The 27,900-nt window shown below is 41.0% G+C and overlaps 1 protein-coding gene across 13 annotated transcripts in view; it reads right to left on the bottom strand.

Annotated features, from left to right (window-relative positions):
• Positions 1 to 27,900, bottom strand: part of TMEM132B (transmembrane protein 132B) — a 254,707-nt gene that overhangs the window by 67,133 nt on the left and 159,674 nt on the right. For all 13 annotated transcript variants that reach the window (XM_048073878.2, XM_048073880.2, XM_066979197.1 and 10 more), the window contains one exon: positions 9,155 to 9,341. In XM_048073878.2, the coding sequence (XP_047929835.2) occupies positions 9,155 to 9,341 (187 nt within the window). The remainder of the gene's footprint in view (positions 1 to 9,154; positions 9,342 to 27,900) is intronic.

Raw genomic sequence — 27,900 nt, 5'->3', positions numbered from 1 at the left:
CACGGGAAATATAATAATACAATTTTTTTTTTTTCTCTCCACAATATTTAATTTGCTTTGAGTTTAAAAGCCTTACAGTGTGAGGTTTTAGGGAAGCTCATAGCTTCAGTCCTGCTCCCATTAATCAATGTTAAAACACACTTTGAAATCTGCGATCCAAGATTTTCAGATTATAGTTTTATTAGGAGAAAAAATAACCTTGGTAGTCCCTGGTATTGCCAGGGTGAAGATCTACTCTCTCTTGAATTTGCTTTTAAATATTTTTCCCTTGTAATAATGGACTTTGTAAATTACAAAATCACATTCTTGTGGTTCATTTTGCATGTAAAGTAAAACAGAGACCCACTGCATAATTTTAAAAGCAACTGGAAGGCCAAAGGTCAGAACGACTTCAAGTAAGAAATATGCATTAAGTGCAATGGCTAAACACACATGGGACTTTCTGCACATAAATACATTTTAACCAACCTTTAAAAAAATATGTAAATCATCTGGGTTTGCTAGAAATGACTGATCCTATCCTGATATTTTTGACACTCCAGGTTCAAGCATTCTGAGGTTTTATAACTGACCCCAGAGAGAGGGAAGAAAAGAGGCTGCTAAGTTTGACATTTTCTTAGCTTCGTTTAAGGTGAAGGTAAGCTTCTTTCTAAGGCTGGGTCTGTTTCCATCTTGGCTTGGCAGTGCTCCTTTGATTGGCACGTGAATGTAAGCTATATTGCCATTAACAAAAGTGATTTCTGTAGCAAAAATAAAAATCTCTAAAGGATTTTTTTATTTTTAAACACTCCCTTTCCAATAGCAGGATTCAACAGTGTTCTGTGCCAGAACATAGACACTCAAATTCACATTACTTCAGACATCTTTTAACTTGTACTGAATTAAAATGAATGTGCAGGAGAAATCTTTTCCCCAAAGAAGGGCACAGGAGTTGTCACAAATGAAAGTCATGGTAGAATCTGAATATAGGAACGGGGCATAATTTCAGCAGACCCACAGAGAGAAGCTACAAAACACACGATTTCTGAACTTCAAACTTTGCTTATTTGAGTAGAGGGTCAGGCAGGCACCGCTCAGCCTGGACAACCACTGCAGAACACTGCAGCATCTCCCTGCATGTGGATCTGCCTCGAGTTTGTGCCACGGCCTCAGCTTGCTCGAGGGTTTTCAAAGGGAGCGTTTTCACCCTCCTTGGGCGTGGGACAAAATCCACAGCACAATCAAGACATCCAAGCCCCATCTCTGTAATGCAGGGCAGACCAAAACATGTGTTTACAGAGGGTTATTTTGTCAATCATTTTTGGAAAACCTTTCCGCAAAAATATTTTACATTTTCAGTTGAACTGTGAAGCTGGAAATGCATACAGCCTTTACTGGGGAAAGAGGTATCAGAACACAACAGCAATGGGCTCTCCGTAACTAAAAGCACAAGGCCATGCCATCTCCTCTTCAAATGGGGATTTGATGGCATCCTCCCCAGCTGCAGTTACCCTCCTATGGCTCACTGGCCACACAGCAGCCAAAGCTAGAAGCACATTAAAAAACTACCCTCACCCTGCACTCCTGCTTTTCCTAAAACAAATAAGCAAAGTGTTGTACTCAGCAATTCCCTTTCAGCCTGAGTTATAGAAATAGGCATCTTTGAGGACCATTTTTCCTGGGTGTTCTTGTCAGCACGTTTGCTAGCAGCAACTGGAGACGTTATTATTCAGCCTCCCATTTGAAAGAAACCTTACTAGAGTATATACAGCCATCTGTGGTTCTAAGTGATTCACAACATTAGTCAACCATTAGTCAACCAAGAACTTACATTTTTGGGGAGGAAACAAGATTTCTGAAGACATAGATTAAATGCTTGTAGCATATACAGAAATGTTTCAGGCTGAGGGGCTGAGTGAACAGTGAAATATTGATTGCTGCATTTGAGAAACACTTTAGAATAATGACAGATCGGGAATTACAATCCTATTACTATACAAGAAAGGATCTGTAGCACGTATATCTAAAACACCAGTGATACCAGTCCCAGACCAAACCATCATTTTCCTAGATAAGACAAGCACACTGGAGATTCGTCTGTTATTAAACTTATTGTTCCATAAGCCTTCAGCCTCAGCTGGAACCTTCTTAAAAAAAAAAGTTAAAATACATCTCTTCAATGTCTCGTTCTTTACTTTGACTAAGTTCCTGGTTGCCTAGAAACTCTCTAAAAGACTTGGAGTCTTCTTTTTTTATTTGCCCACAACCGTTAGATAACAGATTAATGCAACCACATTTATTTGTGACAGAAACCTGGATGACAGGCTCAGAACTGGTGAAGTGTTTGTTTCTTCTACCCCAGGAGTCAGGCTCTGCTGGCTACCTTGTTACTCGCAACTTTCTATAACTATGGAAATTACAGATCACGTCTGTTTAGATCAGAGGAGGTAACTGAGACTTGTATTCCCACTGGATAGACAGGATTTATCTGTGCTATCAATTTCTATAATTAGCAGGGCATACACTTCACAAGGTTATTATATTAAAATGAATCAAGGCATCTAGTTTAGATCCCACTTTAAAATGCTCTGACATATCTGGCAGATGCCTAAAATACATCTTCTGATGCATTACACATCAACCAATTCACAACTCACATCTGACTTCAATGCCATAAAAACTGTTTAAAAAAAATCACCTGCAGAGTTTATATTTAATAAGTGTAATATCAAAAGTCTGATTCTGATATCCACTAACAAAACAAAATAGTGGAACCAAAAAGACCTTCCAACGTGGTTTTGTTCCATGTTCTCCCTTTGATCTGCTGTTCTGCTCAAAACGATGAAAATGGATAACCCTTCTACTTTGGGGGACTATAGTTCCACATGTTAATCTGTACACCAGATGTTGGAAGAATCAATTATCAGAGACATTTATTGTCAAAATGAAAACAAAATAAGCCTCACAGGAGCAAAGCAGCTGACATTTTCATCTGACAGTGCATCACTGAGCATTAAACTGAGCAGCCGGGTGCAGACCCTCAAAGGTTTTTAGGGATGTGTTTGTATCGTGCAGCAGGGCAGGGCAAGGCAGGGCAACAGTGCTCACACCAGACGCCTGCGTGCTGCATCCAAAGCAGCCACCTTAGGACAGTGTTCGTCCTCTTTCATTTCCTTCAGGTAACATTTCTTAGCAGCTTTTTCCTCTTACAAACTTATGGTAAAAAAAAAATAAAGACAAAACTGTATCTTCCTTCTGCTCTCCTCCAGAGAAAACTCCAAGAGTCAAATATTCCAGCTTCTTAGTAAGCCTCAAATTAAGGGAGTAATCCTCCCATCCATGCATTTTTACCTGAATTAAATCAGCTTAAATAGTTATGCACAGCTTTAGGTGATAAAACAGCATTTACAGTCTTCAAAGCCACTCATCTGTGCTGTCATTAGTTCTTGACGGTATAAATCCTACCTCTTTTCTAACCGAAACAGTTTTTAGAGATATTAAGCAGTATTACTGGGAGATTTTTTCCTAAGTGTTTTAAAAAGTACCTTTGGGGTACAAAAAGTGAGTCACAAATCATTCAGAAACAGGTAAAACTGAGTAAGTGTGACTTAATTTCCATGTAATTTTCCATTCTTATCAAGCTCGGCGTATTCAGGTCTGATTAATTAATGCCTGTAACGTGTTCTGAAAATATAAAGTGCTACATAAATACCGAATAATAACAGTGTAGTTAAGGAAAAAATAATTTGATAATTTGCATGGAGTTTTAGGAATTAACATTTATTTATTTTCCCTATCTATAAAGGCCTATCCAATCCCTTTTACTAGCACAAAATGCTCTAGCAGTTACAGGACAATGGAGAATCATGTATTTTATGTGAGACAGTTCACAGAAAATGAGTTTAGAATGATGTGTGAAGTTGCATTTATAGAGGAATGCAGACAGACTGTTTTCATTCATTTTCATATCCACATTTCCTCCTAGCAAGAACCTAACCACACAGCTTCTGGGACTAACATAACACTCTGCATGATTTCAGAGGTTGCTACAGTTTGGAGCTAAGAGTTTTCTCAGTCTCTTGTCCAAAATCTTAGAATTTCACTGACCACCGCTAAAGCAGTCTGAAAAAAGTAGGAGAAACAATCACATACTTCCTTACATATTTATATCTGGGTATCTTATGACATCTTGTCTCAATACACGTATTTTATACTTCTACAGCAATGCAAGAGCAGAATTATGCATATGTGCAATTAAGAAATCCTATCAAAATTATTTTCTTGCTCAGAAGGGGGGAATTTTCCAATCTAGCTTTCTTTACAGAAACAAAACCGTCCAGGAAAAAAAAAGACAGGCTATTAGTGTAAGCACTTCAAGGACACAAGCGATCCGTTACTTTATAAAACAAACACTAGGTAGGACAGGTATGTAAGGCTCAGAATCCTCTCTGATCACCCCAGCATAAGTCAATGAACACTGAATCCTAGACAAAATAAACAATCTGTTTCTAAAATGGTGTAAAATGCACACAGCAATACCATCTGGGATCAGATTGTAAGTAAGGCTGGAAACAGTGCCAGTGATACAGTAAGTGCTTTGCACTCTGAATTGATTTTGAATCAGTGCTCCAGTCACCTGCTAGGAGGTAATAAGTCCATGTTTGGACACAAAAAAACTCTTTTGTTTGTTTTGGAGAGGCCATTTACCCTCATATGTCTTTTCACATCTCCAGACAATCCTCATAAAACCAAATGTTTTTTCCCCATAAGGCTTTGGCTGAATGCAGGCAGATTAGGTTGCTTCCTCCTCTCCCGCACCCATCTCAGCAGCTGGGAGCAATGGAAATGACGGAACAGCTTAACTGGAGCATTCCCACTACATTCCTCTATAATAAGGGCTACAGGATTGAAGCCTCTCAGCAGGCATCTGATTTACAGGCAGAGACGTAAGAACAACTCCACAAAGAAAGCCAGTCCTTACTGCAGCAGTCAGGTTATCACGGCTGTCATCCAAACCACCTCCTGAGACAGGTGGAGGTTGCATGCACTTGTGATCACCCATCTTGATATTTTCCCTTTTCTCTGCTGCGTTAGCCACATCCCCGCAGTGTCCTCTCTGCGCGCCCTCCTACTGCATGCAGCAGCTACGTTGCCCACCCAGAAGGGCAGAGATGACTTTCAGAAAGCAAATCCTGAACCACTGGGCTATGCTGATTCCATCTGGATGTAGTTCCCTTGGAAATCCCAGCTGTATGGCCCCCTGCAATTGTTTAAACTGAATGTTTCAATTAGAAGGAGCTCAAGGATTTGGGAAGAACTGCCCAATGATGCAGAAAGAGGACTCTTTCAGTATGAAATTTTGTTTCATTTTCTCTCATTAGTGGAAACGTTTTATTTATTTATGTATTTTGAATGCATTGAATTTGGCAATAAGTAACATTGCGATTTATTCCAAATGAAAATGGATAGTTGGGGGCAATTCCCAACAGTCCAAGATTACATTTTAGTCCTCCTCTTCCAAAAAAAAAAAGATGAAAAAAATTTCCCCTAGCATTTTTACAGTTACCATATAGAATGAAACATAGAACAGTTGGCTTTGCTACACTAAGTTTTTCTACTTTTCTCACAAGTTAACAAGTTTCCAGTTACTTCCTAATGTCCTTACAAAGCCTTAAAAAGCTCCTTTCTGGACCCAGCATACAGACATTGCCATTTGTCATCCTGCTCTCCCCCTGAATCAAGTCAGGTACCTCCTCGCAAAGCAGACATGGAGCACAGCTGAGGGGTGCAAGCCCAGACAGCATTTCACCTGTAGACTCTCCCTGGCCCTGCTTCCTTCTGTGCATCTCAAAACAGTGCTTATTAATGCACTTCTGATTTGATACCAAAGGATTAGCCAGAAATAAACTGCAATATCAATTCATTATAGCAAGACTGTCTGCTAATAAGGAGCTATTTTTTGCTACACAATGTGCAAAAATCAGCTGTATCTTCACTCAAACCCCAAAGCAAAAAAAAGAAAAAAAAGGCAACAAAAATGCCTCTCAAGCTTGCTACCAAATGTAAATGTTAAGAACATCAGATTTGATGTTAAGAGCTTCATAAACCCACTAAAGCAAGAAATCAGCTCTTTTCATCATGCTATTATTCAAATGTTACCATGCAGTCTACCACATCTTTATCTACAAAAAAAAAAAAAGCAAGCTGCTAATGAGGAAAATATCCCCAGTGCTGTCTCGAGTCACCACAATGCAGTGACAGAAAAAGTCATCTGGGGGCTCTTTCTGTTTTATACTGCTTGTTTAAGAAAGCAGCATGGAAAACAAAGATGAACTCATGATCAACTGCAGCAACAAAACACAGATACTCCAGACTATATGGATGGGATCTCTTCATATTAAAAGACCCAAAGCAGCCTACATAGACGCATACATTAAAATTCATCTTATGATCACAGAATCATAGAATATCTCAAGTTGGAAGGGACCCACAAGGATCATTGAGTCCAACTCCTGGGTCCGCACAGTATCACCCAAAAATCAGACCCTATGTCTGAGAGCGTTGTCCAAATGCTTCTTGAGCTCCGGCAGGCTCAGGGCTGTCACCACGTCCCTGGGGAGCCTGTCCCAGTGCCCGAGCACCCTCTGGGTGCAGAACCTTTCCCTAACACCCAGCCTGACCCACCCCTGACAGCTCCATGCCTTTCCCCCGCGTCCTACCTTAAATCTCTTAAGAAAGTTCACTGATGTACTACAGGATTTCACAGCTCATTCCTCCTCCAGTAAGCATGTAAACTATGACTAAATCCATCTCAGTCCACTTAGTGGAAGGAAATCTCTCTCTCCAGCTTTATGACACTGAACTGCATTTCTTCATGCAACATGAATGTTGTTCCCCTTAATAACTATGAGGTTTTGGTAAACTCAGCAGAACATTCACTCCTGCAAATCAAGGACCAAATGTTGTGCTCAAACCTTAAATTCTCTAAGGAACTATACATTTTCACCCATGTGAACAAGTAATTTATGCTCCATGCAAGTAATTTATGCTCAGTACATCAGCAAAGGCATGGAAATTCGCTGATTTCTGGGCCCCTCTGTGGTACTCCTCTGCAAGACCAAGGCCCAGCAGATGACAAAACTCTCTTCTAGATACCACGTGCACTCAGAGGGAGGCTGCCTTGCTAACGAGTCAGGCAAATCTTGAAGAGGAATGAATGTTAAAATGTATTTAGTTTGCTCAGGAACTTTGGGCTTCAGGAACACGCGTCTCTGAACAGCACACCAACATGCACAGAGCAATTATTTTTTGCTCCTGACTGGGCAACGCAGTGCCAGAACCTGCACTAGTTAGTGACGATTAAATGAAGCAGCACTGCAAACTGGGAAGTGCAAGGGGAAGAAATACAAATACAAGCTGTTGTTCCTGCCACTGTTGTCATCAGTTCTTCTGTCAACCTAGGATCAAGCAAGTCAATGATGTTCACACGCAGTGACAAAATAATAGCCTACATGAGACCCCCATTTAAGGAGTAAGGTCATAAAATCACACAAGAAGCTTTTTGCTTTACTCCACAGTTAGTTTATAATGACAAAGTGTCTGACATTAGATTAGCTCCAGTTCAGGTCCAGCCTCAAATTTCATCCAAGGACATTTAGAGACAGCTTAAGCAGCCAAGAGCTGCCATAACTGCAAAGAGATGAAGTGAAACCCTGGCAAAACCCTGGCAGACAGAAGCAAAGCTCTGATCCAACATTCACAATGAGCTTTTGGGTTGGACTTGCTTTTTTTTTTTTTTTTTTTACACCCACAGTGCTCTGCATGGCACAAAATCCATGCTATCCATTTGGACACAGCACTGCTATATCGAAGTCAGTTCACACACCACATTGTTTTTATTATATCCGATTCATCATCGCTACTTGATAATATTCCATCCATACAATCAGAGTTTTGTTTCATCTCCTCTAGCCATGCTGACTGCTTACATGCTTCAAAAAAGCACTAGAAGAAAATTCTCTATTGACTTTTCCGCATATAATTTCTCCTCTATCATTGGGCTGCCAATAAGTGCAGCCTTTGGCAGTAGGAACTGGAAATAAGACTTATTTAGGGCCTTGTTTACATTTAGAAGTATCTTTCCTTGCTTTTGCCCTACTATGGGAAGCTAGTGGCCATGCAGAGGAAAATGCCAGTATTTCTTGGTTAATTAGTGTAATAGAGCCAACGCAGACAGACTGAGAAGGAAGGACAAATCTTCATGAGGAAGTAAACAAATTGCCAGGGTGTTTCTCAGGGAACTGGTGTAAGAGCCAGGCTCTCACTTTTTCCATTTTTTTCACTTTGTTTAAATAAATAAAAAAAGGAGAAAGAGACTGGAGAAAAACGATTATCCCTTTAAAGGTGCCTAGATCCATTTTACATAAATATCACTGTTACTCTAGTTTTACACCAGAATATTCCCACTGAAATCACTGCAGTTGTGTCAGCTCAAAGCTCCAATACTTACCAAAAGGTCCACCAGGCCCAAATGTGCATAGGCCAAGAAAAGCTGCATTTGAGATTAGAAGTAGATACTTGCCTTTTTTTTTTTTTTTTTTTTTTTAATAAACCATCAGCTGTGAGTCTTCTGCACTTGTACACCTTAAACCCTGCCTGGAAAATAAGTCATGCACCTTTGTCCTTTCTCTATGTCTCCGAGTGGACCTTTTATTAAATTGACACTTTGCAGCTCACTGGTTTGTGTGTCTCTTTGGGGAACAGCAAAGCAGAAAACAGCCTAGTTGTTTGGTTTAGCAATGAAGTTTCCCCACACATGCATGATAATTTATTTCATTGAAAATGTCCCATCTAATTGCACCATTTACCCTCAGAGCACATGCATGGCGGTCACATTAATACACCAGAAGACAATGGTTCCAAAGGAGCTATTACCATGTACCAGGCCAATAATCCACAAACGGTAAAGGATTTACACAAAAGACTCAAATGGTTTCCTAGGAGCCATTATGGCATATCAGGTAAATAAAATATTATTGAAATGTATTTTTTGCATTTAAATCATTTGCAGCAGGTGCATAGGAAGTAGCACATAATAAAATGGTTCACATTCCCTTGAATACTAACGAGAATCAACGGAAACATTTAGCAAAAAGAAGCAGCAGCAGGTTCTTACCATCGCAAGAGGAACAATTCCAGCAAACATTGTTCGGCTGACAAAGATCTCAGAGACCACCAGTTCACTCAGGGAGTCATCTCGAGGGTATTCCACCTGCCAGGTAATTTGCTGGGCCCCTGCCAGGCTGCTAGCGTTGTCAATCTCAAAGTCCATCTGCAGGATCTCATAGGAGGAGATGTTTGCTCTGGAAAAAAAAAGAATGCCCATAAAAGAAACATCAGTAGGATGTTAATAACAAAATATTTTTTGACTTCTCTTTCCTATTCAGCAGAAGGTTTACCATTGAATTCAACATTCAGACTTCAAGACACTGACAGAAACCTAAATCAAACCACACACTGGGCAATATACATAAAAGATAAGGTGACGGTACATCTTGTACATCTTTAAGTTTCCTGACATGGAGGCATCTCTCCCATTAAACTCAAGCGTTCATTCTCTCTAATCATGATGAACCTACAGAATAAAACCCAAACCCTGGGAACTGCATTGCACAGATGTTGCTAAATTATTCAATATAACATTATTATAATGTTGTTGCTACAAATACTGGTGCTCCAAAACAACAGAATACTTGACCATTCCTCATGCTGTATCAGAAATGAGCTTTTCTGGGGAAAAACAAGTCTTTCAAACGCAAACTTGTTTTTATCTCAGTGAAAAAATGGATTTGCGGAAATTATACATGATGATAAATGTGGGGTTGAATGTCCTTATTTTCGATTCATGAAAGTATTCTTTGCATCAGTGATGCAGACTTGTAATTGTATGGTGATCATTACGTATTTCTCATCTGGGAATAGAAGTTTAAAGGTAAAGAAATTGATGTAAATGCACAGCATTCAGAGCTCTATTTAAAAATCAATTCTCCTTTTGTTAACAACAACACTTAGCTCTATCCTCTGGTCCAACACTATGTAAATATTAATAATTAATCCTCAGGTTAGAAAGACAGATATTCTTATCTTTGAGTTACAGGTAAGAAAACAGACACCAAGGCTTAACCATCAGCAATCAACACATCCACAGCAGGGTCCTATTTATAAAATAGACATTTGTTCATCCAGTGCTTTACTTCCACAAAAATTAAGGTATTTTACAAAGCAACATACAAATTCCTTCCCCGATCCCACAGCCAGACGCCTGCAGTGCAGAGATCTGATGCAGCTTGCAAAGCACAGAGGCAGGCTGGAAAGGCAGCCAACCTGACTGCTGACCCAACCATTTAATCGTATTACATCGAAGAAACAACCAATTTGATCAGTATTTCTGAAGTTTCAGGGTACAAGTTCATAAAATAGGATAAAATTTGAACTTGCAGCATGCTAGCCACTCTGTAACATCTTGAATGTGCTCTTACTAGGAACAAGAGAGAGCCGAGGGACGTGTCCTCTGCCTGCAGGCACTCAGCACCATCCGCTCGCTCTCTGTACTTTCACCCTCTGTCCTCTCCCTTGGGACATTTATTTTTGTGTCCTCAAACAGCGACTCCAAGAGTTGTGCTCAAAGAAAGTTTTAGTCTGCTGCTACAAAGCACAGACACTTAAACATTCTTTTCCTCTTCCCAATTGCACAGAGGCAGAAACTGTTTTTGCCATATGTTTTTGAAGGCACATTGTAAAGGAAAAAAATCTGAACAGGAATTATTGATTTTCATGTTTTCTTCCTGACAACAAACAACACAAACATATGCTTCAATGCCTGGAGGATAAATATTTTCCATGCTAACAGAAGATAACATCCACCTTCAGGCAAAACCAGAAGCTGTAAAGGCATCTTTTGGGTGGCCAACCAGACAACCAGCAAAAGCCCTTTAAGAGGAATATCACTACAGAGGACTAGAGATGTAATTAAGCCTTTTTCTGTTAAAAAGCGTAACCACTGTGGGCATCACGATTGAGCACTCAACTTCACAGTCTTCCCTTATCACTTCTGGCAGTTTGTTTTATCTAAATTACTAAAATGAATTTGCTCACAATGCAGAAATGAAATTTTGAGATGAGCTTACGCTAACTATGGATGTGGATATTAGGCCTGTCAAGGTATGTTTGGTTCTGCAGTTTAGGTTCAATCTGTTCAATCCAATAGTTGCCACTCACAAACACGCACGAATAGTTTCAAATTCTGAACAAAACCACTGATGGAGGGTTTTGCTTTGAATTCATCATTTAAACAGTGTGTCAGATAAGTCTGCACTGATAAATTAATTCCGTATGTCCCAGTGACTGGCTCTTCTTTCAGCTCAGTCCATCATGCTTTCAAATATGCCTTTCCTGTTTTTCCTTTTATACATCTCAAAAGTATCAGTAATAGTGGTTTTATACTTTTAAGAAAGTCCAGGACTCAGATCTCCCTAAGAAAAGTGTGTGTGTCTTGCCTATATAAGCAAACACAAGTAATTGTTTGCGAGCAGCACGACTCTTGTGCCTACAAATATGCAAAGACCTTCACTGCATCCTTAGCACAGCAAGGAACCTTCACTCTATTGCTATACAAGAGAAAAGTTTCATTTAAAGACAGACATGGTTATTCACTCCTGGACTGCAAGTGAGCCGCTGAGCATCTAGAAAAGAGCAGCAACGCAGATACAGAAACCTTCCTGGGGTCTAACTAATGGTAACGTACAAATGAAAGCAAAGGTGACTTCCCAGGACAGGTGGTGCTCCTGGTTCCAAGGAGAATTCTCGTCTCTGGAAGAACAACGGGGCTTGCCAAATGCTCTCTGCTTTGTCTCAGAAGCAAGCCACGTAGCATGCAATACTAACACATATTAAATAAGGATCCACCTTTCATTTGGAGTTGTGCTGAAAGCGCTGCATTTACTGTATCTAAGTAGCGTTCCCTTACAGAGTTTCTCCACTGAATGAACAGTTTTTAGCAAACAAGTACTCGACTTTCTGGACTCCTTTATTCACCAGCAGGTTTCCAGTTACCTTCAAAACAGCAGTTCAGTGGATTTTCTCAAAACTATGGTCTCCTTTTTTCCTCTTCAGGACAAAGCTTGGGCTTTCAAGCAATGCCAAGTGTTACAGTATCTGGGTCACAGAGAACCCCGTGGACTAATCCACCCTCTTTGTTCAGAGTCTCTTCACTGAATACAGCTTGTAACGACCCCGTGATGAAACGTGAAAAATGAATGTCTTTCTGGCTCAGACTAGAGCCTTTCAACTGGGTACTGCATCTCCTGCAGAGGCTTCTTTCCTAGCAGGCAGATTGGTACCAGATTTGTAATTCTTGCAATTTATTAACCATCCCTGTGAGAGACCACTGCCTTTTCCACTGAAATTGATGGAGGTTGCCAAAGTAACAACAGAGATGAATTAAATCATAATCAAGACCTTAAGGGTTAGCATTTACTTATGTGAGCTCCATTAGCCGATAACTCCACATCACAATACCTGTATCTAAATTTCTCTCCCTGATATGCAACGTTGCACTGCAGACCTTTTTAAAAAGAGTTACTCCACCCTGCCATGGCAAATCTTCAGCTTTTCCTCGCCCTGATTTGTAGCTTCTGACCAACGTTGGTCTTTGTGGTCACTGTCATCTGTAAGTGCTTGGTGAAGACAAAATGCTACAAGTGGGAAAATCCACTCGCAGAGATGATGATGACTGTAACTCATGCTGTTATCAGCCATTAAATCCCACTAAACCAAACTTTATCCTATAAAGATTTTTCAGCTTTTTCTTGAGACTTACTCCATTTTTCTCTTAAATAAGTTTGCACTATTGGGAAGAGCCTGATGGAATCTAAGGACTATAATTCACTTCTCCTTTTCACATCTTTCTTCTCTTTTTAGTTAAATATTTCTATTGTCCAGTGAAGTCTTTGCCCGGTTTAGAAGGATTTTGCCAAGCCCTAGCTAGAGTTTAGAGGAGCAATAAAAAATAAAAAGTCAAAATTACTTTTATAAAAAAAGATTATTTCCTGCAAGCACAAGGAAAAGACCTTATAATTTTAGGCAGCTGGCATGCTTGCTAATAAGTCCATTTCTATGGAAATGAGTTCATAACTATTAATTTTGCCTGCTCCTGATCTATTCTTGATGAGCCTTTCAAATTTAGAAAAGCGCTTCATGATTCTCTCAATTTGGTAATTACTAACTCCCTTTGATGAATCCAGCCCAGTGTTTCAGACATGAGACATTCATTAGACATTTTTCTTTCTGGTGAGAGGAGAAAAAGAAACCATGGGCTTGGATTTATTTCCTCTCACGAGCTCCAGCAAGTAGACCTTCTTCCTCCTATTGCAATTTATAATCCTGTTTGTGTACTTTCACAACACTGCCTCTGCTGGTGCTTCAAGAACCTGAGATTTTTGCAGAATTTCTTGTTGTCAAGACTCAGATATGCTTAATGCGTACAAACCAGGTCCCCAGCAGCCTTTTCAAGCCTTATAACATATACAATCATTCTGTACACAGCAGACTTAGCGGACACGGTTGTCAGCCTGACCTGGAACACAACATTTTAGCACAGAATACACAGAATGCAAAGCCATGCCAAAGTAAAGCCCAACAGCAGCTCCAACCAGAATGCAAACAAGAGTTAACCAGGACAGGGAAATGTTGTTAAGCCCCAGAACTGGACCCTGTGCTACAAGAGATGTGCAGGCAGGTGGCTGTACGTGAGCAGAGCCCAACAGCCTTGCCCAGCTCGCCGGGTTGAACCTGAAGCATTTCTTCTGGACGTGCCTTAAAGCCATAAAGGAACACGCGCTCCACCCAGAGGCAGAGCCTCTTTCAGTTAAAACCATCAAGATTCACACCATTGTTGGAGGGCTAACTACTGTGTTACCTTGCTAAATCTATTCTGATTGATTTTTTTCCTGGATCTGCCAGTACATGCAAATAGTAAGAAAAATATATATGTTTTTTGAATCTGAATCTAAAAAAAAGCCGTGTCAGATTTTTTCTCTACATTTATTACCTTATTAAGAATCAATACTGCATAGGTTCATCTTATAATATTACAGATAAATGTGACTGTCCACAGTAGCGCTAATGTTAGAGGTTTTACTAAGCACTAAAAAGTCACCCAGCATTGAAATATTAACAAATTAAATTTATTCCTATTTTTTGTCAAAGTGAAACATGGAATTATTGAATTAAGTAATGGAATGATATACACTGATTGATGTTATGATGGCAGTGACAGTCTAAGCAGTTAGTAGTTACCTTAAATAAACAAATGCCTACTATTAGCTATTAAGAAAGATTTACACTGCTAACCAAACTGAAGAGCCTGCCCTACATCATTTCAGAGAGAACAAAATACGCAGAAAGCCGTGAATGAAGGCGGACGGCAGAGGCTACTGGCAGTGCAATCAGCTGGGTGTGCCCCGGCACATGGAGGGTTTGCGGGCTCCCGCTGCAGCCTCATCAACAATTTAGTTGATAAAAGTCAGAACCTTCTGCTAGTGCAGTTGGCTATTACAGGAAATCATGAGTTTCATTCATTCATAAAATAACATTTTCAGTAAATGGCAAACTGTTTATGAGGCACACAGCAGTGTAAACAAAACTCCTAAAAAACGAAGCAGACACTAGGTAATTGGAGATAACAAAATGTCTGGTATCATATTGCTTGTGAATCTTCTCAAGGTTAATAATGGTCAATTCTTACTCTCTCTGACAAATTGCCACCAAATTCAGTGAGAATAGGATTATATAAGCAAGGTACATTAGTTTATAAAATATTTCAGTAATACAGGTCTCACTCCTTTGATCTCAAGAGGATTAATTTCACAAGCTTGGTTTACTGAAGAGCAAACAGTTCCAACAGGAGGCTTTTCAACAACTGATTGGAAATGCTCAAGACCCTAATTTCCTGCCGAAGTCAAACGAAGCAGCAGACGTCCAGGACCTCTTGGGGAAAAGATCCAGATTAAAGGTCCTGACCTTCTTCCCCCTAAGGAAATTAAGATCCCAGCAGTCTGAGATGAAGGAAATGAGACTTAATACCTGCTAACAGAGCCGCATCCACTCTCCGAATTGCAAAGATTTGCATACTGGCAACCCGTGTACTTTGCTGAGTGCTGCTTTCCTGAATGTGGGCATCAGCTAACAGGAACTGGCAGCAGATAATGCCTTTAAATCCGGGATATTTTCTAGCAGCTACAACATCCTTAAGTACACATCTTATTTGAGAACAACTTACCGAAGCGAAACACTACATCTTGTGTTCCGTATGAAGTTTGACATGGTGATGACAATGGATGTTAAGACCTACCAACCTAAGCCCTTCTCTCCCAGCACATTCCATTTTCATTATGCTGTAAGGACACACAGATGGATAAAAGCAGCCTACTCACACCACCCCCCAGGGCCAGTTTGCTGACGAAGAACCTCTCCTGAGCAGTGCTGGAGGTGAGCCTGGCTGGAGCCCAGTGCACACAGGTAGAGGCAGCCCTGTCAGGTGTTGCAGCATAGACGAACGTCCCTGGAAACCAGGGAAAACTCCACGTGTGTCCTGAGAATTTCTGCAAGCTTCTGCATCAGCAGGGATATGTTCAGATGACGGTGGTGATACCGCTCACTGCACGGCCCCCAGTGGTGTTTGTTCTGCTGAGGGAACCCGCACAGTTGGGGGTGCGAGGCAGGGACAAATGCTAGAAAAAAGCCCTGGTCACTCTTCCCTCTTCCTCAGCTCCACACCCCAGAACAGAAGTGCAAGGCAGAAATCCCAAACACTGAACAAAGACTGCCTGGATGGCAGGTTGCCAGTACATTTGCAGGGATGGAAGAAGTTTGCTTGGTTTCTTCCTGTGATGCATCTCAAATTCACAGTTAAGAATGTGCTCTACTTTCTAGCAGAGAACTTGATCTGTTGTCTAGTTTACTGCTCCCCAGCCACAGGCTTTTTCAAAACATGTTTGGTGCCTAATCTTGGTTTTCTTTCACTGCCGTAGGAACTCACACTCTTCACAGATGCATGGGCTGTGTACGTGGCTAAATAGAATAAACCCAAGCTGTTAAATCTGTTAAGAATGCATGTACTGACACAGCAATTTTTAATAATCTAGGAAAAGACATAAAAAGAAGAAGAAATTTTTCTTTGAAACACACCACAAGACCAGGTATTATTCATGTTATTTTTGCTTAGCCAACATCTTCCCACAACTGAAAACAATAAATCTAGATAATGAGCAAACCTTTTAAGCTCTTCAGCTTCTTCCACTGCCAATTCACAACTGTGCTGCTCACTAACAACTTGCAATAACTTCCACTTTATTTGATTTTATCAACATCATCATGACAACCCTGGAGACAACTGAGACAATTGCTTCAATTATTTTTATTTGCTTCTACCCTTGTGACAGCGTACAGAAATTCTTCTGGTAAAAGAGTCCTCAGATACTATTTTAGCTAGCCTTTAACAAAATAGGACTTTTAGAACCAAATTCAGTATGGATGTAATTGGTGCTGTCCATTGGTAACTACGCTGGGCATTGGGACTCCATTTGTTCCGTTGTCATGACTCTCCCCTTTTGAAACAGCATGTAAGCTTCTGGGGTTTAAAAAAGCACTTTGATTGCACCGAATATTTTTTCTGACTCCTATTTAGAACCTCTTTATTGCTGTGCTGTGTATTTCTTAAAATAAAGCTTCTCTGCCAGGAGAAAGCATCTTGCTGGGGAATATAACAAACACGTCCAATAAGAAACAGGGGCCAGGGTTTAGCTGATGTTGGATGCAAATATAGAGGAAGCTATTTTTGTATAAAATAACAAATGATTTTTTGATGAAAGATTTATGCTGAATCCTAACCAGTTAATAAATACCACAGCCCAAATGGTGTTTAGAATTTTTCTTGAACTATTCAGAAATCCTTACATATTTACATACCATGTGATACCATAATCACACGGTGTATTTTCACACTGCTGTGCAAGCAGCCGAAATACACCATAAAGCAATGATGGATTTTTAAACAACCAGTGACTAAAAAATTCAGTGATATAAGAACTTCTTTGCAATGCATAGCTTCCATACAAAGAACATCTCCCTTCAGAGACTCTCAAAAGACCTTTAAATGAACGAGAATACAACTTCAGGAGACACTTACTTTTACCATTGCCTGCGCTGCAGCTGAATAACCCAAGACATGTATCTTCAGCCAAGCTGCACATTAACATCTGTGCAGCAAACATTTCGGTTCACCTCAAATTAAACGGAATGAATGGGCCGGGTCACCCAGAGAATGGATGGTGGAGCCAGTGATTGACCCCAAAAGTTACTTGCTGGAAATCCCCTGCAATGCAATGGGACTGACTCAGCCTGCCTATAATGCCGCCGCGTAACAGCCAAAGAAACGTGTTTCCTGCAGGTAATTAAGCAGAAGAAAAAGGCCAATCTCTCACATAGCTCCCCCCCTATTCCTACCCTAGGTTATTGGTTACCAGCTCAACATAGCTGAAGATGCTTCTTTCAGTCTTGTTCTTCTCCAGCCAAATACAACATGGAAGACATGAAACAGTTTAATTTCTCTGCACACTCTTCCAAATTTATTGTGGGTACCAGGAAGAGTGAGTCTGTGTGACAGCTCCTAGTTATGCAAGGCTCTTGGATGTTACATTTACAAACACATGCACAGGTTCCCCATTTTCCTAAGAGAGAAGAGCTTGGATAAATGACCTGAGTGAACCCTAACAACTAAAACCACACCTCCAACAAAAAGTTTCCTTGGCATTTTAAAAAGCTTACAATTTTTATTTGCCTGGCATTAGCAGTAATTGATCAGACTCATTTGTATACAGCAAATGCACCAGTAAAGAAAAATGCAATTAGACCTAGGAAAAAGTTACTAGCAACCCAGTTGCTGTTTTGATTTCAGAATTACAGCTGAGGCTGACAGCTGGATCTCCTTGGGGAGAAAAATCAACCAGAGGGGATCTAAAGATGCAAACTCCTCACACGCTGCATTTATGAATGAAAGGGAAGGGGAGACAGGCTGCACTGTGGCACTAACAGACCTTATTCACTCAAGGATGCACGAAAACAGTGACAAATGGTGCTCTACTCCTGAGGATTTTAAAAGCCTAATGCGACACCTTGAACTTAATCCTCTGCTTAATGGGCAGAGGGTGTAAACGAGTAAGTAACAGAATGCCAAGCAGTTAGCAAGGACAATGGAAAATTAAAAAACAGGGGTTTGTTCTGAAGTGTTCCAAGAGTGCACAGAACTCATGAATCTACTGTAGAAGTTACTACAATACCACCTGCACAAAATAAAGAACGAATCAAAATAGGAACATGAGCAAGAATTATTTTATTCCTCCTACATTCTGTTCAGATTTAAACAAGATTAAGCAGCTAATGAATTAGACCTAGCTATCTTTGAACTTAACGTGCTCTCAGATGGAGAGATAATGTGCAGGGTATCCCGTGGTTTATTCATGCTTCTGCTAAGAAATAAACAGCCATGACAACATCCTCAGAGAAGTTAAGGCAGGGATGAGTGTGGTCCATCAGCACTAACACAAACAGGACCTCCTCTCCCCCCACTTCACTCAGAGGCCCGGTGTGCATAAGATTGTTTTATTTTATATTCTGATAATTATGTGAAAAAAGAGCGAAGCCTTTCCTCTCAGTAAAAATGTGGCACTGGCATATGAACATCAATTTCCCATGTTTTAATTAATAAACAACATGAATTCATCCAGCTGAGCAAACAGAGGGTGGAGCAGGGTCTGCATTCAGTGTAAGAACAGAAAAGAGCCATCTACAATAACACTGTGCGCCTCCTCCCTTTGTTCGTTGAGATCAGCTTACAGTCCTGATGTTCACAACAAAACTACAAGCAAGAGAGAAACAAGTAGTTATAACGTACACCACTCCATTAAAGCCTATTTTTATCCTAGAAATGAATTCAAATTTCTCTAAAAGTGCCAAGATCACTCCAAACGACAAAAAGCAGAGGGGCAGATTTAACATTTCTCTCCCTTTTAGAATCATTCCACAATTACTTTCTAATGGCATGCAAGTAAGGTTAACACAATGGTCGCCACAAAACATCTCTAGGTCACCTTCTCCAAGAGTAATCATTACTTTGTCACACTTGCAAGACAATGATTTCCCAACATGCGATGAATTCAAACGCAGTGACAGCTAATGGCATGCACTGGGGGGCTGCTGGGATATTGCTCAGAGCGAAGGTCATACCATGAATAAATGAGTCTGGCTGTAAGTGAGTAATAAGTGAGGTTAATTCATTTAGGCTCTGAAAAGGAATAATTAGAAATGGAAAGGGGAGAAGCGGTGTCCCATCCTGCCTTCCCCACTCCCCTGTTTATACCATAAAACGCCCCCCTGGACTTCGTTTCAAGGAATTTCCGCAGCAGCGAAGGCTGTAACAACCTGCAGATGGAGCGGGGCTGAGCTGCTCAGCGGTGTGAGGCAGAGCAGACTGTGGTGCCGTGGGGAGAGCTCCGCCACGGGTACCGCACGGAGGACGGCGCACATTTTTCAAACCAGGGAGTCTGAGCCAGGCATGACCTGAACAGAACAGTGACAAAAACAATGCCGGGGTGGACATGCATGATGTTACACTGATTCCCCTATTACCCACTGAAATAATCACCCAGTTTGGGGATGGTTTTGCTTTTACATTTTCCTTGCTACAGTTAAAAATGTTACCTAAGCAAAAATACCAGCTGTCGTAAAGAACAAAGACTCAGATAAAAGGATTTCTGGAAGAAAGCAGGCTCCTGCATGCACTGAAAATCATGCTACACTATAGAAAATATCACAGGTCCTAGCACACAGGGTTAATGCAAAGCAGAATTTACAAAATCATCGTTCTTCTATTCCTCTCTTTTCTGAATCTTTTCAGGATTTCATAATCTCACCCTCCTCCTGCCCCCCCCCATCCCCCCCAACTCCCTTCCTCCCTGTACAAGAATATGCACAGCCCTGGAAAACTGTTTAGCTGAAATCCTTAGATTTTGTTGAGTCCTGGCATTCTTTGAGACAGCTGTATTTACGCCCATTGCTGGTGGGTAGTCATGCTGGAAGCAATTAGCTTTCACGCTTTTTCAATATCCCCTTTCAAGAACTTTGAGATCCCTCACTGCTGTTGATTTAGATGTAGAGAAGCACTGCAAAATAAAGAAATAAATAGAGTTCACCCGTATGCTGAATTCCTTTAGCCTAATTCAAATGCAGCAACTTCGGCTCCCCACCATGTAATCCATCCCTCCACAAATTCCCAGCCCATCAGTGAAAATGCTCAAAGGCCTTGAACACCAACACCACAACCCTCAAAGACAGCAGCTTCCAGCACTGCTGGGCCCACAAAGGGTTCGACCAGCCAGCAGCCATCTCGTTTGGACCGACAGGTTGCGTTTGAGCATTTCCATGGATTTAACAACACTTTCAAGTGTGTCCTTTATGTTTACTAAGAGAAAGTCTGTCATTACTGGTCTACTTAAAAGAAGAAAAAACAACAAGAAAAAAAAAAGAAATGGAAAGAAAAACATGGTATGATAAGACAGTAGCTAAACGTATACTGATTGCAGTAATTGCATCCATTCCTCTGTCGGAAAGTCTTGTATTGTATTTCTAATATGTGCTGATAAGTGCATTCACAACATGATTAACAGCCTCCAGACAAGAATGGCTATTATGTTTAACAGACTGATTAGCAAGTGACAGAGCTGCAAACTGTACTCCTAGCAAATTGGCTGCTTTTAAATTACAGCAGCTTCTTTATGGTTCCATTTTTAAAATGCAATGGTTTGTTACACATGTGCAATGTAATTCCTATCTGACAATAAGTAATAGAGGATACTGAGATTTTAACTTTTAATCTTCAGATCTCAATCAAAGCATTGCTCATTTTCTTTTTAATTACAGTGAAATCTGCACTGTACACGGCGCTCATTATGCAACCTCCTGTCTTAAATGTTTCTCACAAACTAGCCCCAAAAACAGGGACCGCAATTCTAGTTCACATCTTTTAGAAGTCCTACATTACTTTAGCTACAGTTTTTGCTGGTCCTGTAAGCAGTCAAGACAGGATTTAATGGTATTTTTCCCAGCGTTTGATTAATTCCCTCTTCTTGCCGGTATGGGCATTTTCCCCCTGGACTTTCACAGGAGCCCCAGTGACCCTTGGAGCACAGCAAAGGGAAGAAGTGTAGGGCCTGTGCCACTGACAGCCCTGCTCACCTCCTGGAACAGAAATCAAAGCAGAGGTCTCAAACTGCCTTCAGTTCCGACTTGCCACTGCAGAAAGCTCGCCCCTGCTATAACCAGGACTGCTTATACCTCAAGTGAAATGAGCTCCTAATTAATTCCGTGTATTTCATAACAAGTAGGAATTAGGCACATAGTTCCTTGCAGTGCTTCTGAAAATCCTGCCATCAAATGTGTGATTCTGTTTTTGTTGATTGCTCTTATTTTTTATCACTGTAACATATGAGAGCACCAGTCTTGGATTTGGGCCCTCCGTGCATTTCTTACAAACACAACTATAAAGACGGTCCTGACCCTACAGAGCTTGCAGTCCACAAGACAGAGACAGAAAAGAGATACAACAATCTGCACCAATTTAAATTCATACAGATAGCCCAAACCCTTTAAGCATGAATTTATCTAGAGACTTTCAAGCTCAATGACATCATGTACTTCAAACCAGTTTATTTATAACATAAAGCTTAGTATAACTTGTAAGGAGATAGAATAAATCAATTTGCTCTATCACAGAACTTCATCAGATACAATACAGATGGCTCTGCTACCATGGTTAAAAATAACCCACGCATTTTGAAATCAGCTCAAGGCATTTATCAAATTAGGAAACCGGTGGAGGAGGATGTTGTCTAGCTTGTATACAGTAATGGGAATAGCCACCCAGCAATTTGGTGCTTTTATTAATTTAATCTCGTGTGTTCATCATTTTATTCTAGATGGTCAACTGAACTGGGAGAATTCCGTTTCCCATACCATTTATCTTTACTAAATAGCAGGACAGAACAAGTTGAGGTTGTTTACTGAATGTAGAAAAGAGGAGGGAAGAATCATCCAAAGGGCAACCTGATTGTAGAACAGAATATAAAATACTTCAGTAACAAAACCACTGTAAAGCAAGCCTGGCGTCCTGGCTGAGCAGTCCAACACTTCATGCTGGATGAAAAAGGAAGATGGGAATTGATAGATCCCAAGTGGTAAGCCCTACAGTAAATTAATTGTCAGGGAAATTGCACCATGGAAGTGGCCTTGTAGATGTATCCTCCTGCATGGTCCTCAGCCAGTCTGCTTGTGCTTCCCAGCTAATCTGGACCAGACAGGGAGACAGAGTGCAACAGCCCTGCAAATAATACTGTTTGAAGAATGAAATTCATTTGTTTCTCTGCTTTCATTGCTCTTGTTGTCAAATTCCACCCACAGAAGGAAATTAGCTGTTGGTGTTTGCTGAGAATTTATTCACTAAAGGATTTACAGCAAGGTTTTTGAAGGATCTCTGTCCGTCTCTTCTGCTAGAAAGAAAATCCCGATGTCCAGGAGTTTCTGGAGAGAAAGAACATAAAGCCAACATGAACAGCATATACCCAAAGAGGAAGGGCCATTTGCTATGCTGGAAGGAAATTCCAGTTCCTGTTAACCCTGCAAAGTGAGGAGGCAGAGTTCATGCTGTGACCATTTTAAAAAACAAACAAGCAGACAAACTAAAAAAAAAAAAAAAGGAATTATAAACTCCTGGGTCAGCCAGAGCTTTGACATTCACTGCTATGATTCTTCATCGTAATAAGCTACCTATAGAAGACCAAAAGCCTTTGTAATTCAAATAAAGCCAAATATCATCACAATAAAACCTTAAACAAACCTTATTAATAAACCTTATGAAACAGGGAAAACTCAAAGCAACTAGATCAAAGGAAAGAGAACTAAGGCGGCTCATACCCAGCTCTTCCCTCAGATCAGGTGTCAGTGCAGACTCCGCACCTGGTCCCAGCTAACCCACACTTCCTGAGCTACAGAAAGCCCTGGCCCGCACCAGGTGGTCTCCAGGCAGATGCCTCCATAGAACCAGACTCACAGCATGGTTTGTGCTGGAAGGGACCTTAAAGACCACCCAGTTCCAACCCCCTGCCATGGGCAGGGACACCTCCCACTAGATCATGCTGCTCCAAACCCCATCCAACCTGGCTTTGAACACTTCCATCTCGAGCTGGCTGCTCCCCAGTGTATCCCCACGTCAGCCACCCGTGACCCGCTCCCTGGCACAGCCCCTCTGCGTGGCCGCATCCCTGCTCATTGTTTTGAGCCCCATCTACTGGATTGTAACTACAGCCTCCCAGTTGAGTGTCCAGGTCCTTGCACAATCTCTTGTGGTCAGAACACCTACCAAAGTACGATGTACTAGTTATTTGACCAAGAATTATCCAGATTACTCCCTAGAAACGTTTAATGCACAGGGCACAACCACCTAGAAGCTGGACTCAAGCCAGTGTGAGCTTAACAGCTGCTTTCAGTGGGCAGAAGATGAAGAACTATTTTCATTTAAATCTAATCCTTTTTCCTGAAGAGAACCATAAATTTTAAAAGATCAACATATAATAACTTCTGGCTGGAATATCAAGTTCAAAGTTTACTAATGCCTATACCAGATAAATTTAGGAAAAAAAAAAAAAAGATACCATTAGAATTCATTAGATACACACTTAAGACTTATCACTTATTAAGATATATATTAGCTGCTTCTACTACTTCAATTTATCAGCTGCACCATGCCCATATTTTGTTTTCAAAAGGATTACAACAGCACATCTAATTATATGAATGCTTCTGCAGGTTATAATTGAAAATGAGATCAGTTGATAAACTGCTTTGATAAGGATTCAAACACGTACTGGGAGCAGAACGTGACATCTATCCCTTCTGGTCTTGCTCCTTTGCAGTGGCCTTAGAAATGAACAGAAATTGCTTCTGTTCTGCTCTTGCTCATTTGAAGTTCACCTCTGTCCCCCCAGATACCCACTGCTCCTCACAGCATCCCTCTCCATGCTGCCTCCCCAGCCACACGCCTCCTTTCCCTTGTTGTTGCCATTTGGCAGTCCTCTGATGCCAAGCCCATGTTCCCTGTCCCTGCTCTGCCACCTCTTTGCTGCTCTGGGAGCACCAGGACCCCTCGGGCTTTGGCCCCTTTGCCCCCCCCCAACCTCATTTATCATCACATTACCAAACTGCAGCTTTCACTGATCATCATCCAGAGGATCCCAACTGCAGAAAAAGCAACACCAAGAAGCACAAACAGCTGCATAAGCTAACCAGGCTGAATGATCAACTGTTCCTCAATACTGTATCAGAATTCAGGGTAGTCTCTATCAGCTCACTTTCTAACAATGATTTCAGACACAGCATCAAAGAAATGCTGCATCGGCTGCCACACCTTGACCACAAATACAGCGTGAATTATTATTAGCACTGATGCAATCAACATGGACAATAAAACATATCAAATTTTATGTTTCTTTTCCTGCTTTACGATGCTGCTCACAGCACCCAAAACTTATACCATGGATCAAATTTAGCTTTTGACATAGACTGGGTCTGAAGAGCAGTAGTTTTGTTTTATTTACTTATTTATTTATTTAAATAAGTCCATTTTTAAAAAATACTTCTGAAAGACAAGAAAAACCTTGAGGGCATTTTCCTCTGTTCATAAGCAGAATATGGAAACTGTGTTATGAGAGAAAAGTAACCTCTACCACATTTCCCACAACGTGGTATTAAACAGCATTCTTACGTTTCCAAGTTGTATTTGTCTTTAAATTGCTTTTAACACCAGAACATCAGGTTAATTAGTTTTATTCAGTTTGACTGGAGGCATTGAAAGAGACATTATATGTTTATAACTCTGCTTGTTTTAAAGAATAAAGTAATTCCATATATATATTTTTAGGGGGTGAAGCAATGACATTGTCTGCATAGGACTGCAGAACAATCAAGTCTGGCAGTCCTGATATACTGAAACATCAGAGGAGAGGGGAAGAATTTATAAAAAGAATGATTTAAGAAAGCAGGGGAAAATTCTTTTAAAGTAAAGAATCAGAGGAAAAAGACAGTCTGGGACTTAAAAACAAACAAACAAACAACAACAAAAAAAAACCTAATACTTTCCAACACCCTTTTTTACCAAACCCTTCTCCTTCACAACCCCAGCCCCTCAAACTAGTTTTCACCAGGGCACACACAAACAGAGCAGGATGTGGGAGGAAGGTGTCGATTATCACTATTAAACTTCTGTGTTTCATTTTCAGCTGAGCAAATGCAAAAGAAAAAGAAAATCCTTTAAAATCAGGAAGCAGATCTGAAGACATTCTATATAGCTTTTTAACCAACACTTGTGTTTTCATCAAACTTTCCTAATACTAGGTTGCTCTTAACATTTGGGAGTGATTGCAGGAGTTATTACTTTAATTTAATTTCAAATAAAGCAAAATTTTATTAGAAAGATAAAATGTGAGTGTTCCAAGGAGACCTATGAAGTAGAGTAAACAAGATAAAGGCACTTTTCCTTTTATACAGTACCCGATGTCACACTGGGTTTAAACTTCTCATTGCACTGGTCTGTACAAACTGCTCGCATTTGGCTTGTACAACTGAGAACAAAAAGATCTTTGTGGAACCAGCCTAAGCTTGAAGCTTCCTTTTCTCCGAGTACCCTACCCTCATTTCTTCTCTTTGTGTCCTAGAGTTTTTACTTCTCTATCACTTTCATTGAAACAAAGCATTTCCTGTGAGTGAAAAGCAGCATATTGTGAGTTGCCATGCTGGATTTGGTGGCATCTCTCCAAAGCACCCCTTCATTTCACTGAGAACAAGCCCCCTCCATCCTCTCTTTCAGGGAAAACTAAAATAAAATAAAGGGTCTGATGTGCCACACAAGTGACAAAATCTGTGCAGGACACAAGTGCTTCATCTCCAGGGCAGCCCTGGCATGAAGCGGAGACGCAGAGCCCCACAGCCCTGGCTACTGCCCAGCACCCGCCACAGAAGCAGAGGTGGTGCAGAACAGACAAATAATGCACTAAGGCAAGGAGCGTGTATTTATCCCCCCCCCCCCCCCCCCCCCCCCCCATTTCAAGTCGTATTTACCAAGCATCCAAAGCCCGATTGGAAACCTGCTTCCAGAAATGAAAGAATCTCGACAGGAAAAAAATGGTAAGAAGATCAATCACACAAACGTCTAGTGAAAAACCCAGCAGGCCACAATGTTTCTTTGGAGATCCGCAAACAGCCAAGAGATGACAATACTCTAATTAAAACAGCACGCTGCAAAATATATCCAAAAGGCTTTTCTTCCAATCCAGCCCCTGCTCAGATCCTAGGCACTGAAGAAAACATCAAGTTGCACTGGGAGTTGTTTCCATAAAGAAAATACAGATAATGAGGCATCCCTAAAACTCTCCTCTTTTAATTTAAATTTGAGAGGACCATGCGAACAAAAGGGATGGTGTCTGAGGCAACAGGACAGATGGTTCTGCTCCCAGAGTGATGCACAAAAACGAGGCTTATTACAAGCCTTTTATTTTACTTAGAGGTTTTTTTTTTTTATTATTTACTCTTCTTTCTCTCTTCACTCATCTATTCATCTACCCACTGGAGTACTGAAAATTCAAGTTCTTGTTTTCTTGTTCTTCTGATTCATATTCAAATTCAAACACATATAAGCACACAGCACAGCTTTTGCTGTAAAAAGTTTGAAGAGTTTTGCTGTGGATTTGGGGCCTTTTTCTTTTTAAGTGTGTAACAAGCTTATTACAGAGGCTGAATCAGTACCTTCTAGATGAATACACAGGAAATGAGAGGAACATGGTAAGTGACACATTTCCCAGCCTGAACTTCCAGGAACATGTGGTATATCCTATTATTTTATGTATAATGAGTAACTTGTAATGTGTTTATCTCATCAAGAAAACCACTTTTCCCCTCATTTTTGCATTCCCCGGGTGCTGAATGAAGTGGTTTTGCTTTTGATTAAGGTAAACACATAAATAATCTCTTCAGAACGATTCCTGTGCTCTGGTCATGGTCTCGGTAGATGTTCCCACACCCTCAGCTGCCAAGAAAAAACAAGGCCACCTGCTTCAAAGGCCCGCAGGTACAGGAGACTTCCCACAAAGCGCAGTAATCAGATAAGGCCCAATGGCGTTCTCATTCTGAGACACATGCACACTCTCCTGCCTTTGTACTGAGTCCCCACTCAGTTACACCCTCAGAGAGCCCAGCCGTCCAACAAAGCAGGTCTCCCCCCTCGCGGCAGCCCCTGGACACACGGACACGAGTCTTGCCCTGAGAGGTGTCCCACCTCAGGGGGAGATCCTAGGTCACAGCCTGCTGCCGTGCTGGAGAGCTCAAAGTGGCTCTTTGCTCAGGACCAGTATTTATAGGACTGCGAGACAGCTGCCTTTAGCCAGTATTTTTCCATGCTGGCCACAGTTCGGGTCAGGTAGCCCTAGCGTTGCCCACCAGCCGTACAGCTCCAGTGGCCACTGTTGTCCTAATTCTCTGCTTGCAGTGGGGACATCAGAGGACTTGCTGACACAGAAGGTAGAAGCCCCGTAACAGCCACACTGTGATGCTCCACATAAATTTAGAATGGAAGTGAATCACATCCAACAGAGCACCCAAGAAAAGTTTAGGGAGACAGAGCACTCTCAATCACACAGGACACAGGAACTAATAGCAATGTCTCCGCAAAGAATACCAGAGACCTATAGATATCAAAAGCAGTCA

Source organism: Anser cygnoides, chromosome 17 (assembly GCF_040182565.1).
Source record: "Anser cygnoides isolate HZ-2024a breed goose chromosome 17, Taihu_goose_T2T_genome, whole genome shotgun sequence".
Lineage (NCBI taxonomy): Eukaryota > Metazoa > Chordata > Aves > Anseriformes > Anatidae > Anser > Anser cygnoides.
This window is presented reverse-complemented; position numbering and strand designations above follow the sequence as displayed.